The sequence below is a fragment of the Crassostrea angulata genome, chromosome 5 (assembly GCF_025612915.1).
Source record: "Crassostrea angulata isolate pt1a10 chromosome 5, ASM2561291v2, whole genome shotgun sequence".
NCBI classification, from domain to species: domain Eukaryota; kingdom Metazoa; phylum Mollusca; class Bivalvia; order Ostreida; family Ostreidae; genus Magallana; species Magallana angulata.
This window is the reverse complement of record NC_069115.1, coordinates 20,394,094-20,412,534: the sequence shown is the minus strand read 5'-3', so window position 1 is coordinate 20,412,534 and position 18,441 is coordinate 20,394,094. Positions and strand designations below refer to the sequence as shown.

Genomic DNA, 18,441 nt, shown 5'->3' with positions numbered 1-18,441 from the left:
TCCGCCGCCGAGATGCGCGCGCATCGAAAAACAACAAGTGTGTGTTATGGCGTCCGATAAAACTGTGTGACCGGGAAACGCACATTCACATTTTACCGACCTTCTGAGGACTTTCACCAAATTTCACCACATGATATATTTCGTCATTTTGAGTTGATTGGGACAGAATCTTTCCGAGGACCCGAAAAAAGTCCTCGGGAGAAATTTACGTCCTCGGAGTAAAGGTGTTTTTATACACTCGCGTCCTCGGAGCATCGGTAAAACCAACACACACATGTGTGTGTGTGTGTGTGTGTGTGTGTGTGTGTGTGTGTGTGTGTGTGTGTGTGTGTGTGTGTGTGTGTGTGTGTGTGTGTGTGTGTGTGTGTGTGTGTGTGTGTGTGTGTGTGTGTGTGTGTGTGTGTGTGTGTGTGTGTGTGTGTGTGTGTGTGTGTGTGTGTGTGTGTGTGTGTGGTTCTGCCAAACTGGGGGCCTGCCTCAGATACGCAAGTCGTAAAATGGGGACCTCAAATAGTCTGGGGACTTGATTTAAGTCCCCATATTTTTTTATTGCTTAAATCAAAAAAATAGCATGTTCTAAACCTAAAAAATATCGAAAAGTATCTAGTCCCATTTTCGGGTTTTCATCAGACATGTGATTACACAGATACCGTGCGGATTGTAGTTGCCATCTTCACTTACGCACCTCTGACGATACACATGTTCGAAATGCGCATGCGCGTGTGTATAGAAAACGGAAATGCCATTTTGTTGAAGCGGGGGAAAAGTATGTCGAGAAGAAGTCGGAGGGAACGGGGAAGGCCAGGTCAACATGGTCAAAGAATCATTGACCGGGATGCCTTTTATATTAAAGAAACTCCGAATAAAGGTATGTTGATTACATGTTTCGATGACATTTGTGATGTAAACTTGAAATACGATGTGCTGTGGAAGGGGGGGGGGGTACTCGCACTCGGTGATTTTCTTCCATAACGATTTGCTTAACATTAGAAATGAAAATCTTATTAAGACGGGTTGTATAGTGAACTTTCCGAGAAATGCACAATGTATACTTTTTAAAATCCCCTTGCAAATCATGAAAGAAATATCTTTGTGCATAACGCTCAAGTGCGATCCAGGATTTTTTCTCGGTTGTATGCTAGGCCTAGTTTTCCTTGGGGTTGGGGCGGAGGGTTGCAAGGCATACATTTGGTCATCTTACTGTGTAAATTTAAGAAATTTTAATTTTCCAGGGGGGGGGGGGGAATAGGCCTTAGAAATTTATTTAAAACGTATAAAAATTGTGAACATACCACATCTATCTATAGTTTGTCCAAATATATTGATGCAGTACATTTGGACAGTTTTTAATAGAAATACACATACCTGTGATAAAGGTGCAATTAAAATAGATGAAAGGGAAAATAGTCAAGATAATTTAATTGAAACAATATCATTTGTCACTCAGAAAAATTCACAGGAACAAAACTTATTTCTTATGGCTTATACAGCTCCAACACAATCTCCTGATTTAGCTATACTGGCGTGCGAACAGTTGTCGCTGAGTACTTTTTCTCACAAGTACAGTGTGAAGTCATTTTATCAAAACAAAAAATAATACCGGTATATGAAAAATGATGTCGCAATGTACTGGCGAGAAATGGTACTTGGCGAGAATTGGTCGCACGCCAGTATAGCTTCTAAAACTTACGTAGATATAAATAAAGCTATTCAGAATAGCTTGGTTTAGTTATTTTGACATACAATTTTCATATATGTGTATTTTTTTCAGCATGTAAACAAAATCGCTTTTTAGAGCAGTGATAGTTTTCAACTTTGAACTGTGTCTGTAAACAATGCAATGTAAAGATTACGGGTACTCATCAATTTGTGTTTCTTTCATAGACTTTGCATTCAAACTTCTAAAAGTTTTGGGGCAATTGTATAATGGCCTCCCAGTTACTTCTTGCATGAAATATAAAGAAGGTCAGTTATGGTAAACAAGATAATTATAGGGCCAAATGGGGAATGTTGACATCCATTCGGAAGTCACTTTAAATACCTCACAGAATTTTCAACATTATCATGCGGGTCACTTTGCAGTACAAAATCCCCATAGACATCATATTTTTTAGCTGTGTGTTGAAACCTGATAAGCTAGTGGGGGTGTTTCAAAGGAGAAAACTTGGAAATTTTTCATACTGTTGAATGAATGTCATTAGTTTTGAACCCAGAGGTTTTAACAAATATCAAGTAAATAAGCAAAATGTGAATCAAGGATATCTTTAGACAGAGATAACAAATCTAATGTTAAAAGCATGCACTGATCACCTTTGACCTTCAATTGTATTTAAAAATCTCATTGTTAACAATATTTTTGAGTTCCTATTGAGATAAATAAAATAATTAAATATTTAGTGAAATAAAAACCGTTGCAAACTAGTTTTTTTAATCTCATAAGATATGTAACACTTTCATTGATAACAATACAGCATACATCCTATTTATTAGCTTTTATTTAGTGTTTCATTTAAATGAATTGAACACAATTTGTAATGGATTCAATTATTTGCCGATCATCAGTTTGTAAGAGACAACTGATTGAACGATTAATCAATTATCATTTCCAACCAATTTGACAACACTAGAAGTGATGGATCATGACCATGCAATCCCGCTGGTTTGAATCAAATTGCACGAATAAATATATATTTTTTATGGTTCTCAACTCTCAGAAAATAATGACGAGACTATAAATTCTGCGGAGGGGGCTTCTTGCGATTTTACGCGGATATTCATTCCTCCATTTAATTAGTAATCTATGGTATTTGGGCAAGGGAAAGAAAGCTTGCCAGGCGTTCTTCATGTTTTTGGACCGAGCCCAAACATCGCCCATATTTTAAGACGTTATCATGTATTTTGTTTATCCTGTAACATAATATCACATTTTGCATCTCAAATAAGCTTAATTCGTCAGATTTTGCTGCCTATCTGCAGTTGAAACCATGACACCATGGCGTAAACCAAGCAAGAAAAATGATGTCATAGTGTATTTGAACGTTAGTTAAATGCATGAGGCTATATTGGGGCATTTACCGAATATAGCTTTGGTTTATTGGGTTTAATACCTTTATTTGGTCAATGCAAGAAGTAGTTGCAGGATAAAATATTTTAATTCAATTTGATGGTTTACATATTGATAGGTCCCATGTTGATCTCAAGGGTCTAGAAACCCTAAAAATGTTTAGAAAAAAGTCAGGAAACAATGAAATTATCTTGGGAACTTTGTAAAAATATATAGGCCCTAATGATTAAGTACAGCAAAAATATTCTGCAAAATAATTTAAATTTAAGGAAAAAATGTTTTCCCTACATTAGACCAATCCTAAAAATTGTTTATATCATTAACAATTAGATACAATAAAGTGATTTTGAACTAGGTTGCATTGGAATAAAATCTTTTTTTTTGTATAATTTGAGGAACCCATTCTTGTATATAATTTTAAAATTGATCATTTTACTACATAAAATAATAAAATGTTTGTCAGATGCCTAAGGGGCTGTTAAAATGCAGTGTTTGTCAGATGCCTAAGGGGCTGTGAAAAATGCAGTGATATCATGATTCTGTTAATTTGTGAAGGTATAAATAATTTCTTAACCTAACAATTTGTACATGGAAACAGTCTGTCAATATTCCAACATTTGAATTCTATTTAGTATTTCTGAGTATAGTTTGAACTTGTTTGTAATTGTGAAATTCAATGATTTTAGGGTTTGTATTGAGACTTTGTTTTAGGATAAAGATAGAAGAAAAAAACTGATTGTGTTTAACAGGGTTAATTCTGGGATAATTCAAAACACCCTAACTAATGTTTCTACATCTACAGTTTCTTGAGTGTAAGCTTCTGAATTAAAATCTGAATGGATAATCATAAACCTCAAAATCCGAAAAGCTAGACCATTATTTTGTAACTCGCAAAAGTTGGCAACCACATGTCTCTTTTAGCGCACAATTTCATTTTTTAATTTGCATACAGCAAGTATATCTTGTAAATTTCAACCCCTAATGGAAGTTCTTTATTTATTTTCAGGAAGAGGTGTATTTACAAAGAAAGAATTTGGACAAAATGAATTCCTATTACCGTATGAAGGAGAGTTATTAGAGAAAGAACCAGATGTAGATGACACATATATTTTTGAATTTACATTCAAAGGAAAGCCTTTTTGGTAAGAAATTTTTGCTGCTTAATTTGTACATCATGTTCACCATGTTTAATTGTTTATGTTAAGAATACAAGGGCTTGGTTGTTGGAGAATGAGTTTCTAGATATTTGTTGAAGGAAAAATTGATTAAAATTGGTAATCTAAGGTGTATGTATTGCAATAGATAAATTCACTGAAAACCCCAGTCTCAATCATGTTAAAAAGTATATTCAATGTAAATTAGAAAAGTAAAAGGACGACACCCGCCGTCTTGGATTTATAGGAGGTCCTCACTTCAAGCTAGTGATAGGAATCGGTGAGATTTTCATAATCAATAATCGACTCTCTGCAACTAACTTATTATCGATAATAATCAAAATTTGTCATATTTCTTAGTTAAGTGTTAAAAAAATGTAAAGAAACAAGATACAATTAACTGACTTGTTAATAGGCCTTTGATATTTCAATTTATTTAATATTTCTTGCCATAAAAATGCTGTATTCAAAAGATGTTCTTAAGTAGCTAGATGGTTCAACACTCAATTTCTTGAAACAAAAAAATGTCCAAACAAGAGATTGTGCTTTATTTCACGGGTAGGGATAGCGCACGTCTGACATATATCAGCCATTTTTAAACCGCAGCTCCTTTTTGGTGTATTGATAGTTCGGGTCTCAAATATTCTGCTATATGATATGCGCTTGTCGAGAGGGAAATAAAAACCCAACCAATTAATTGTAATGAAACTTTTTATAATCGAGCACTTAGAATGCGGTAATAATCTACTAATTTTAGATTATAATCAATGATTAGAACATCACTACTTCAACATATGCTTTTAAACAAGTTCTATTTTAATATCTCCAACGATTTCTGATGAGATCTAGGTGGGAAAATGATCAAATGAATAATCCCTATCGTCTAACTACATCTGTCTGTCGCATAATAAACACATCGTTCCAAAATGTACTAGATACTTGCCAAACTTGTCGAAAGCAATAGGAAGGTTACTTTTGAGTGACGTAAATTCTCCATATAATCACTGAGATGTTCTGAAAACGTATGATAAATCCAGAGAGAGCAAAAATCTGAGGGCTGTGTGAGAAACCACTTGGTTTATTGTATTTTTTTGGATCTCCTCAGTGTTTACATGGATAGTTTGCATCAACCTCCGTTGCTTTCAATAAGTCTAGCGAGTATCGTAATGTATCAGAAAATCTTTACCAATACACAGCCCTAGTGAACTGTGATTATCTAGCTCTAAAAATGTTTCAGTATACCCTTTTACGTGTATAAAGCCTTGTTTTTATATTTTATTACATACACATATATATGTAGAACTTATGAAGTGATTTGCAATTTTAGATATTTTGTCTTCATATCTTTCACTGTGGCAATACCAGTTATGCAAGGTTCAAATTTATGTTGCTTATTTTATTTTCATCAAGGGTTGATGCTTCAAAAGAAGATGGATCATTTGGACGTCTGTTAAATGATGATCATATCCATCCAAATTGTAGACCAAAAGTGATGGAGATTGATGAAAAGCCAGTCATTTGTTTTTTCTCTCTAAGGCCATTATCCTCTAATACAGAACTGGTATATGACTATGGCCCAGGCAACATCTATCCTTGGAGAGGAAAGGTAATTACTCCATTGCATATATGTTGATTGTGGAAGTTTTTGTGATTTAATAGTCGATGAAAGATTTTCACATGTTGATGTTTAAATTTGTATGTATTTTACACTTTAAGTAATCATAATTATACCCACACTTTGTAAAGAATGTTATTGTTGTTACCCCAGTTAGTCTGTCTGTCAATCTTTTTTTTGAAAATCTTGATATTGCTTGCTCTTACTGTCTGCACTGTTTCTGAGAAGGCAACTTTTAAACCTTTGATATGCCTGACGTCATAAAGTCAGGCAAAAACTACTAGGGATGGGACGATCCACCGATGCACCGGTGCATCGCGGTATTTATTTTGACGATATTTGGATCGATACATTTACCATTAATACAACGATACCTTACCGAACTTTTTTTAATTTTTCAAAAATATCCGAGCTTCATATATCGGCTATTTTTAGTCCGCGCGCCTAATATGAAAGTACAAAGATGGCGGAAAACCTCGTAAAGTTGTCAAAACTGTTAGGAAGCTAAATATGGAGTGTGGAAAACTTTTGGAGTACTTGTTTATGAAAAACTAGTGTACACGAGACTAAAGTAATTTGTAAATTGTGCAACGCTCATTATGAATATAACAAAATAACTTTGGACATGCGGTAATACATCGGCAGGTTGAATAAATTTTAAACTTTTATTCATGTTTTCATTTAATTGCAATGTATCGTGATATGTATCGTATCGCACCTCATGTATCGTGATATGTACAGAATAGGCTCAGTACAGTATCGTCCCAGCCCTAAAAACTACCAGATATAGCATGTGGCCTTCTTTTTTTGCTGTCCAATGACAACATATATTTTTTTTCTGTAGATGTCCAAAAGAGGTGCATGTAATACACATCCTTAAAACGTTTTTCATTTTTTGTGCATTATATTCTGTTATTTGTTTTGTTACAGGTTGTAACTCGTTATCATTAGACTACTGTGGTATTATTTGAATTTGTGAGGGCCAATTTTCATGAACTATGGGTTATTGCTCATTTGTGGGGATGAAATTTCATAGATGCATCGGTTTTCAGTTTTAGTATGATGACTTACCCAGGTACTCTTTCAAAATGTGTTTTCGTCAAGAGTGTAAATTTGTGGGGGAGTGCTACACACAAATACTACAAATATTTAGCCACCACAAATTCTAATGATTTCACAGTACTTGTCCTTTGGAGTAAAGTCAATCTATATACAATCTAGACTGCCTTATGTGACAATCCAACATTAATCATTATTAACTTAGTACATTGTTTCAAATAGATAAAATATTATGTACGGTATCTTTTATCTTAAAAGTAGGATTTAATTATTAGCTGTATTTTAAAATTCATGGCCATTAGGCCACATAAAATTACTTTTTAGATTCTCATCCCCGCCCACCTCTCTGAAAATGACCCGCTCCAGTGTATTTCAGGGAAAAAATATCAAGCTCGGCACATACAAACATTGCAATGGCTGCTTAACATGGATAAACGTTCGATTCCAGTCATGTTTTTATAATAAAGATACAAATGTCTTTCTGCATGTGCAGTTAAGTTGAAATTAAAAGATTACAAATGGGTTTGTATACTCATATTAGCATTAACAATTTAAATATTTCAGGAATAGAGCAGTTGTAATTTCTAGGACATGAATGGTGAAAATAATAGTTTTTAAAAGATAATATAAAATAAATCCACCCACCCGCCCCATTATTTAATCCAAATCAAGATGAGAATCTAGATACCGAGGGTTCCACTTAATCTTATAGTCAATTTGCCCGAGAAAAATTATCAGATTAACCATGCAATTATAAGATTAGCCAGTTTAGCATTTTTGTTGTCTTTGATATTGGTATAGATTAAGATATAACTTGTTTCAAGACATAATTTATCAATGAAAAATATGTTATGTGGGTCTTGATATGGTCGCATAAGACAGAGAGTTGCTATGGCAGTCTAGACTGTATATGACAATTTGAAAGCTATATATGCAGTAGCAGTCTAAATCCTGCTGAATTTAAAGTTTTTAAGCATTGTGAAGAGTTTTTTTTTTCTTTTGATTATATTTGCATGAGTTTATTTATTTCATCTGATTAACCAATTGCTCAATTTTGAATTGTTTCCATCATGTTGAGTAACATTATAACTTTGGGGACTTGCACAATGAATATAGAATACACTAAACTGAGGACTTAATACACACGGTAAAACTTGAGGATTGGCACATAAATATAGTATACACTAAACTGAGGACCTAATACACATGGTACAACTTTGGGGACTTACACATAAATATAGTATACACTAAACTGAGGACCTAATACACACGGTACAACTTTGGGACTTACACATAAATATAATATACACTTAACTGAGGACCTAATACACACGGTACAACTTTGGGGACTTACACATAAATATAGTATACACTAAACTGAGGACCTGATACACACGGTACAGCTATGGGGACTTGCACTTGAATAAGCTGTGTTATGTACCAGGTAATTAACTAGTTACCAATTATCACCCTTGATATAAATCCCTCCAGTTCATTTTAAGTTTTGTCAGTTTAATCAGTTACCATTAAGACATGTAAAAAAGATTCAGTTGTCCACTTTGTTGTATTGCAAGCATACAGCTGCTATTAGAAGTCATACATACATGTCCATTTACAATAAATTGTGTAACATTGAAAAAAATGGAAAAAGTAATGAAGAATAAAGACTTCAGGGATTTACCGGTATATTCACAACTATTCGATTGCTTGGGGCACGTAAAATCTTATTAGAAGCAAGTGAAACTAGGAACTTCATTGACCAATTGGTTAAGTGAAAATTTAAATAGAAATATTAATAAAATATATTTTGTCAGCTTCAAAATAAACTTTCACTATACAACTTTGCAATCGGATACTCAAAAAGACCCCTGTCGATTTTAGATATTCGGATACTCAAAAAGACCCCTGTCGATTTTAGATAAGTCCTCTTTATTAATTTACATAATTAGCTATTAAATTTGATTTTTTCTTACCATGCCAGTTAAATAAATAAAGCCCTCATCTTATAATTATGTTGCATTCTTTTTTATAAAACTGTTTATCGTGATTGGTTAGACAACCTTAATTAATTTTATTTTTGTCCAAAAGTGACATACATATATTCTATTTTTTAGTTCGGAATGCTACGGAATCACCAGAAAAACTTAACAGCAGTGTACCTAGGAATGCCACAGATTCTCTAGAAAAACCTGACAGCTGTGTACCTGGAAGTGCTACAGATTCTTCAGAGAAACCTGACAGCAGTGTACCCGGGAATGCCACATATTCTCCAGAGAAACTTGACAGCAGTGTACCTGAGAATGCCACATATTCTCCAGAGAAACTTGACAGCAGTGTACCTGAGAATGCCACAGATTCTCCAGAGAAACCTGACAGCAGTGTTCCTGGGAATGCCAAAGATTCTCCAGAAAAAGTTGACAGCAGTGTACCTGAGAATGCCACATATTCTCCAGAGAAACTTGACAGCAGTGTACCTGAGAATGACACTGATCCTCCAGAGAAACTTGACAGCAGTGTACCTGGGAATGCCAAAGATCCTCCAGAGAATCTTGACAGCAGTGTACCTGGGAATGCCAAAGATTCTCCAGAAAAAGTTGACAGCAGTGTACCTTGGAATGCCACGGATTCTTCAGAGAAACCTGACAGCAGTGTACCTTGGAATGCCATATATTCTCCAGAGAAACTTAACAGCAATGTACCTGTGAATGCCACAGATTCTCCAGAGAAACTTGACAGCTGTGTACCTGGGAATGCAAAGGATTTTCCAGAGAAACCTGACAGCAGTGTACCTTGGAATGCCACGGATTCTCCAGAGAAACCTGACAGCTGTGTACCCGGGAATACCACTGATCCTCCAGAGGAACTTGACAGCCGTGTACCTGGGAATGCCACAGATTTTCCAGAGAAACTTGACAGCTTTATACACCATGATTTTGTTGGTGATGATGATGAGTTTTCTTTTTCGGATTCCAATGATTCTGATTATTCACCTTCAGAAGATACTGATCAGTAAGTAGACACTTTAAAAAATGGAATTTTGCAGATTCTTTTTTTTCTACCTGATCATTATTTACAAGAATAGGTTCTGTAAAGTCTATAAAGGATTGTATAAAAATAAGAGTATAATTAATGATTTGAATTTTATACAGAATTGGGTTCATCAGTCTTAATTTGTTGTTTAGTAATCACTATAAAAATTAACATACCTCTAGCAAATTCAATATTATTTATATTTATAAATTTATTGGTTAAAGTACCGTATTTTCCCGACAAATCGTCGATGTGGACGACTCGTCGAATTGCTCATTTTTAGCCAAAATTTTAACAAAATCCTGCGATACGTCGATTCACACGACACGTCGAACTTATCGCTTCAAAATGGTGTATAAAACTGCAGTAACATTATCAGTGTATAATACCACTATGTCCCCGATATTGCTACCAATTATTATTAATGATTAACATTTAGACAATTACTCTTTATACTTATGCATCATATTTTCAAATACCGACAACATCTACAAAGTCGCTTGCATTGTAAACAATTCCCGATATCGCGTGTTATGCAAAACTAAACTTACTTTGACAGAAATATTTTATTCCCATGCATTAAAATAATTATCCACTATGACCATCGCCAGTGTATTCGCCATTACGTAACCAGCCACCTGTTGACTCGGCGCGTGGTCAATGTTTGTTTAACAATTTCCGGTGTCAGAGGCATGCACCTGTCTCGTGTCGGACTTCAAAGGGGGATTTCAAGTGCAGAAAGCTTAGCAATTACTATGATTTGATGAAACTTGTTTACTTTGTATCCAGTAATACAGTTACACGCTATTGTTTTACAGAGACACTGTTAGAATAGATCGATCATTTGTACGACTTGATAATGACTATATACGACATACATACGTTTCCTAAATTTTTTATAAAGAATTGGACAATAATTAATTAATGAACTATAATCACTCTTATAACGGTACTCTTTATGTACACAGGGAGTGAAATTGCCGTAGGCCTATAGATGTCAGCCTTAGCAAGATTATTAACACAACCGGGATCAGTCTACCGTATAAACAGTAGAGTTGATAATTGCCGATTACGTATTTTAAAATTGATTTTGACCATAAAATATTTCTTATTTATACTTTCCACTAACAACTCTTTACTAATAAAATAATAAAACTTTGAAACATTCCCCGGACCTACTGCAATATTTTTTTCCATTCAAGTTTGGTTTCAATTTTACTGCGCAATATTATCTTCCCACTATAGTGATATATGGAATCATGTGACAATGTGTTTATAAAAACGGAACGGTAAAACTTTTAATTGATTAAAGACAATGCACCATTGTTCAATAACTGTTATTAATATGTACTCTAGTGTTAACAGATGAGTGAAAATGATAATAATTAAAGATGAACATTGAATTCAACAACGTAATTTTCGATAACACAGCCTGCTCAAGATGATTAAAACCAAGGTTTTTAATACTATTTTCACAATTTTCTGACCTCAAGCCTTTGACAAGTCGATAAAGACGATAAGTCGAGTGCTCTGCTTCAGAGAAAAAAATACCGACTTATCGTCGGGAAAATACGGTACACCAGTACTTAACTTTTTAGAAACAGAGTTTTGCTATTTGTCAGATGGAATTAATGCAATTCCTTTTTATAGGGGTTCTAGTGATACAGATGACAATGCAGTTTGTTCCTTGCTACATTTAAAAGATTCATCCAATCCTTCCGATTATGTCAGTGACAGTAATGATTCTGAGAAAAGTATTGATGTTCCAATATCTATCTTTGAAACTAGGTATGTACAAAAACAAGAATATACTGTAGATTCCTTATTTTCAGCTAATACCCTGATCATCCGTCACTTCTGGTCTGCTAGAATGGCATTTTTGGAAAACTGTTTTAAAAAAATTTTAAATTAAAAATTTGGATTTTTTTTCTTCATCAAAATATGTTTTAAACTTACCAAATTTGATTATGGGCAGGTTGTCCGTCACTTCTGAATGTCACTGGAAGTGATTCCAACACATTGCAGAGATATTGCCTCTTAAAAATGACCTTTTTTGGAAATCTTAATTCTGCAGTGTTGGGCCAAAAATTAGTCTGAGAAAATTAATATAGTAACTCGTACCAAATCTGATTCAGAAGAATTGTTAATTTGTACGTAGTAAAATGAATTGTTTTATATTAAGCCTTTTAATTTCCAGTTTTTGTTAAGTAATGCATAAAATCATTCGGGCTTTTAGTTAAGCCCTTCTTAAGATTTTTGGATTTTAATAAAGTTATTGTATTTGTTATGATTTTGCCCAATTAAGGTGGATTTATTAAATTTTAGAAATGAAATAATGTCAACATATTAGTTGAACCCTGTCATTAATTCATAATCAAACAGAAAACCTATTTGTTGCTCGCAATGAGATCATGTCTAGTATTTCTTATATTTTTATGAATTTGCTAAATTTAAGTACATCAGTAGTGAACTTTATAGAAACATGAGTTTTGCTATTTGTCAGATTGAATTAATACAATTCCTTTTGATAGGGGTTCTTGTGATACAGATGACAATGCAGTTCATTCCTTGCTACATTTGAAAGATTCATCCAATCCTCCCGATTATGTCAGTGACAGTAATGATTCTGAGAGAAGTATTGTTGTGCCAATATCTATCCCTTTGGAAACTATCACTGTACAGAAAACCAACACAGAGAAAGGAAAGCAGAAATGGGACAAAAAACATGCATGCAAATTTTGTGGAAAATTGTACCCAAAACTGGCTAGACACTTGGAAACAATGCACAAAAATGAAGTTATTGTAGCTAAGGCTCTTTCCTTACCCAAAAACAGTGCCGAAAGAAAAGAAATTTGGAAAACAATAAGAAATGAAGGAGACTGGGATCACAACTTCAACGTTCTGAAAAATGGAACTGGAACATTAATACCGAAGTATAGAGAGCAGAAGACCAGAGCACATAGTGAATTTATACCATGTAGTGGTTGCAAGGGTTTGTACTCCAAAACTTCATTGAGTGATCATTTTAAGACATGTGTTAGTAAGCAGACTGATAAAAAAAATCAAGGAGTGAAAGAAGGTCGTTTTTTACTACCTATTCCAGAACATATTAATGGAGGATTTTACAAAGATGTTTTATTATCCATGTCTCAAGATGACATTTATATGTATATATATCGCGATCCACTCATACTGAAATTTGGAAAGCGCCTGTATGAAAATAAGGACATCCAGGAACATACATCTAACCACATCAGCTGCAGAATGAGAGAACTAGGCAGACTAATTGGAGAAGCCAAAAAGACACCTGAATGGGGTATCCAGAAGATTGAGGATTGTTTTAGTCCTGAGAAATTTAACAATGTTGTGTCATGTGTGAAGTCCCTTGCTGGATTTAGTGAAGATACACATATGTATGCAACTCCTTCACTTGCACTGAAAATAGGGTATAGTCTTCAACGATGTGCAAGGATTTATAGATCAGATGGAATTATTGAGTCAGATATAACAAAACAAGAGAATGGTTCAGCCTTTATTCAGTTGTATGAGTCTGATTGGAACGATCTCATCTCTTCCCGCGCGCGACAAACTTTGAGTGAGAAAAAGTATAATGCGCCAAAAATGTTACCTCTATGCGAGGATGTGTACAAGCTTAATTCCTACCTAAAAGAAAAAATCAAAGAACTTTTGATGAAATTGTCGAATGATTCAGCTTTCTACATTGAGCTGGCAAAGATGACGCTATGTCACATAACTCTCTTTAACAGGAAGCGTGGAGGCGATGTGCAGCGTATTACTGTAGACAATTACAAGCAAGCTATTGAAGCACAAAACAGTGTTCCCTACGATGACGAACTTAAATCAAGTTTGTCAGACGTGGAAATTGAGCTTTGTCGTTCTTTGACTCGAATTGAACTCAAAGGCAAACAGGAAAGAAAAGTTGCAATATTACTTACTCCAGAGATGATTAAATGCATTGATCTCTTAATGCAGAAAAGAAGTGATGCAAATGTATGTGGAAAATATTTATTTGCTAGACCATCACCCTCCACACGAACACTAAGGGCAAGTGACGTATTGAATGAAATATGTGGGAAAATAGAATTGCGCTATGGAAACATTATAACCTATACAAACCTCAGAAAACACATTGCCACAATGGCACAAATCCATGAGCTTAGTGAAAACGGTCAGGATCAGTTAGCCAAATTCCTTGGCCATGACATAAGAGTCCACAGAGAAATTTATCGGCAACCATTGGATATCATTCAAAAAACAAAGATCTCCAAGATGTTGATGCTAATTAACGAGGGGAAAAATGTCACAGAGATGCTCTTTAATAATCAGGGTGAGTTGTTTTCTTTAAATGATGATAGGCATATAGACAGGGAAGGATTCAGTGTTGTGAATAGATTATTAAAATGAACTCATTTGTTATATTTCAATGGTGATTATTTATTCCTCCTGTGCAAGTTTGATAGTTTGATCTATAGACTTTTGATAACATTTGATTTTAGATTTGGTTTAGTATAGTATGTTTATTGTGGACTGTTGTACTGTAAAATTGAGAAATTCACTGGGAGTGGGGCAGGGGTTGGGGCTTTTTCGTGGGGGGGGGGGATAAATTTGGCCGTATAGTGAATGACTTTTTTTTAGGTCAATTAATTCACATGGGTACATGTAACATATTGCTGCCATAATTTAGGAATTAACTGCACGTGTGCATTATTAGCAAAACTGAATGTTATAAAAGTTTACCGTTAAAGTCTGCAAGTTTCTTTTAACCAAAATTAAAATTTGGATTAGGGTTTAGACTCCAAAATGAAGCTTAAAATGCAAAAACGAGACCCTCAGCCAGGTTAATCTAAATGATATGGTACTCAGGTGACTGTCAAGGCCTGTAGGCCTCTTATTAGTTAATGAAGGTAAGAATTCTAATTTCTTGTATATATGATATAAGAATTAATGTTCATAACTTACTCTTATCGTTTTTTGATTATTTTTTCCAGAGGAGGTAAAGGAAATTGACGGGTCCTGTGCTGATGAGAGTGATGGAGAAATGGATTACCAGACTGATAAAGACAGTCTTCATAATAAAAGCGCTGAAGGTCTGTACCCTTATTTCAGTACACATTTATTATTGGTATATTCTCCTTTTCTGGTATATTCTACTTTAAACTAGATGCATGAAAAAAAAAGCAGTTCTCAAGATTAAATGTTGGGTACATTAACAGTCAAGCTTCAGTCCACACAGGGTCATAGTTTTAAACTAAATGTTTCCTGAACAATATGCATCTTTGAAAAACTTCTTACATCTCCCCCATCCATAACAAAACAGTTCCCAACAGATGTATTTTAATTATCATACTGACATTTTTCCCAAGAATATATTTGTTAGAAAATATGTTTCTAATTGAGTGGAAAGATTTCAAATTCTGATTTACAAAAAAAAACCAATTTTCTTAGTTAATTTGTTTTCTTAAAACAAGACAAAAACAAAGCTTAAATACGACTCATGAATATAGTTGATAAACTTCATCACTGGCATTACCATATTTTCTGTCTGCTCATAATGTGAAGAATTTTCAGTCAAAAATCAAGTACATGTCAAGACCATGTAATTTATACAGAAAGTTTTTATATACTTAGTATCTTTCATATTACATATACATGTATGATAGATGCAGATGACAAATTCCTTTTTACTTCTCTAAAAATATTTAGCCAGAATGAGATATGAAATTATGGTACCTGCAAAGTTATTTATTTTACAATCCTTTATCAATGTATGAATACTAGCTATTGTATCGCGCGTGTAAACTGTTCTATCGTGCATTATTCCTATCCTAACGTACAGTAATCTTATCAGGTTTATCGTTATATTTTATCAGTTTCTCCATTTATCCTATCGTGTTAGCTGTATCCTGCCTTTTCGTAAGCAAGCTATTTTATTTTAAAGTTATAAGTCGTTCATCGCTCCGTTAACAATAATATTGGAACAAATAATGCAAATCTTTATCAAACATTCCATCAAATTAACAATATTAAGCTATATGTATTGAAGTTAATTCTTAAGTCGAAAGATATTTTTAAAAAGAAGACATAAGTAACATTTGGAGATGATAGGATAATGTGTACAATCGAAAATTCTTTGGAACAAGATAACATATGTAACTGTATGTCTGACATATTAAATCGTACGCAGAGAGTGTTTTGAATTACTGTGTAAACATTAACTTGCATGTCATCTAATTTGTTTATTTAATTCAATAAAAAAAATGATAATATTTAGATAGATTATATATTATTAAAGAACACGCATTGTATTTTGATTATTGATAAAGATAATTCATACATCATTTTAGTTTATTTTTCCAATGAATTTATTCTAACGACGCAGCTCGTAATAATTTGACTTTTTTAATAAAATGAAATTCTGCATAATATTTCTTATTTCCTACATTTTCTTTATCAAATTATGCCATTTTCGGGTAAATCGTGAAGATCATATATCGTGATTATTCGTTAATTATGAACATGCATAGTATATCCTTTCCTCTGGTGTATAAATCCTATTGTATCATGCATGTATCCTGTTCTATCATGCATTAAGCCTGTCCTATCGTGCGTAAATTCTATCATTTATCTTGTGAAAAAAAATGTTGCGGTACTGTATGTCTATTTAGTTATTTGCATTTTTCACATTCCAACCATATCATCAACCAATTTATATTGTAAAACTCGTAATTTTAGGGAAAAGGAAAGCACCCTCTGATGGCAGATCTACCGATGAAAATTCTGCAGGCAAACGTCACAAAACACAGAAAAAACCATGGAATCCATCTGAAATGAATTCAGTCAACAAGCATTTTTCCCATTTTATTGCAATGTCCAAAGTTCCTGCCAAGAACGATATCGAGAATGTTTTAAAAAAGGATAAAATCCTTTCCAAAAGAACTTGGAGAAATGTGAAAGATCAAGTGTACAACCTTATAAAAAAACAAAGAAAATGCTGATTTTTTGTCTTTATTTGCTTTGATAATGAAGTAATTACAAGTTCATTATAGCTTGTGGACATCAATTTTCATATATTGTATAAAGCACAGAAGTGTGAGGATTAGCGAATTTGTAGAAAATACTCCATGTATAGCTTTACCAATACATACTGTTGTCATGTTTGCTGCTGTGATGAGCATTCACCTTTGTAAAATAACTAAGGAATAAGGGCCATGATAACTTTAGCTGGAATTGATTAATACAACTGTAAAACTAATATGGTTTTGTGTTTTTAGTTGACATTAACTTGAAATGACAAAAAAAAAAATTTCAGATATTTTGGGTATAGACCTTGATTAATTTTAGCATTGTCATTGAAATACAGAGGGATTGGAATAAATATTACAGTGACTGGACATGTAGTTTTAATGAGCAAATTGTGTACCGGTATATCTACCTTCATTGTTGGTTGTATGAATGACTATGGTTACAGTTAGTATTTGTATGAATTATACAATAATTGGTAATTGATTTGATTTGATGTTTGGAAATAGATTTTGACAAATATATAATGTACTAGAAATTAAGAAAATATTTAGTAACTTTGCATACTGCAAATTATATTAATGAGCTAGATTTGCTATATAAAAATTAATTGTACTGTTGATGTGCATTGATGATAGTTGTATGAACAACAGAATGTGTACTGTATTCACAAGAATTGTAGATTTGTTGAAATGTTTTAATGATAGATATAAGAATTGGTTATTTTAATCAAAATGTAGAGAATATGTTGTATGTGCATGTATATATATATATAGTGTTTTACAATTTCGGTTTTGGAGTGAACTGACAGCATTAGTAAACTCTGAATAATTTGAATTTGTAAATTCACAAATTGCACTGATGAAATGTTGGAGAAGTAGATATTGACATATTTCATACTGTTGAAATGAATTACTTCATTGTGGATGTTGAGAGTTGACAATGATATGAATGATGCATCGTTTACAGCTAGTATGCACATGCACTATACATACGAGGTATTTGATTGTTTGGGATGATTTGGAGATTTGGAAATAAATAATTGGCTGATTTTAAGTATTGTAATCAATATGCAGAGAATGTTAATTAACTGTTAAGTACGACAATTTTATCAATGATTTGTGTATGATCAAATAGTATATTGTTTTACATAGAATTTGTTAATTAATTTGGATGGAGATGTTTTTTAAAATTTAAACTTCTTACAGCATTAAATCCTATGTTTAAGTGGAGTTTTAAACTGACATGAATGGATTGAAAGTGTATGATAAATGATAACTATAATTGCAACTTTAATTGCAATTTTATCAATTGTATGAAAATATTTGCCAATAAATTTTGATTACTTATATTAGTGTTAATTTGTTGTAGAGCAGTAAGAAATTTATTTATTATATCAAAATGTAAATATGTTAATACGAGGCTCACATGAGCTGTAATGTTCAGAAATTTATTGTGCTGCAAAAACGTGGTATTGT

At 33.3% G+C, this 18,441-nt stretch overlaps 2 protein-coding genes across 2 annotated transcripts; both read left to right on the top strand.

The window, feature by feature from the left end:
- Positions 1-455: 455 nt before the first annotated feature.
- Positions 456-8,991, top strand: LOC128184721 (N-lysine methyltransferase KMT5A-like). The gene is made up of 4 exons (XM_052854299.1): positions 456-868; positions 4,071-4,206; positions 5,629-5,824; positions 8,774-8,991. The coding sequence occupies exons 1-4, from the start codon at positions 700-702 to the stop codon at positions 8,846-8,848; spliced, it is 576 nt and encodes a 191-aa protein (XP_052710259.1). The 5' UTR covers positions 456-699; the 3' UTR covers positions 8,849-8,991.
- Positions 8,992-12,468: 3,477 nt separating this feature from the next.
- Positions 12,469-18,314, top strand: LOC128184692 (uncharacterized). The gene is made up of 3 exons (XM_052854264.1): positions 12,469-14,270; positions 14,932-15,030; positions 16,676-18,314. The coding sequence occupies exons 1-3, from the start codon at positions 12,704-12,706 to the stop codon at positions 16,936-16,938; spliced, it is 1,929 nt and encodes a 642-aa protein (XP_052710224.1). The 5' UTR covers positions 12,469-12,703; the 3' UTR covers positions 16,939-18,314.
- The last annotated feature ends 127 nt before the right edge of the window (positions 18,315-18,441 follow it).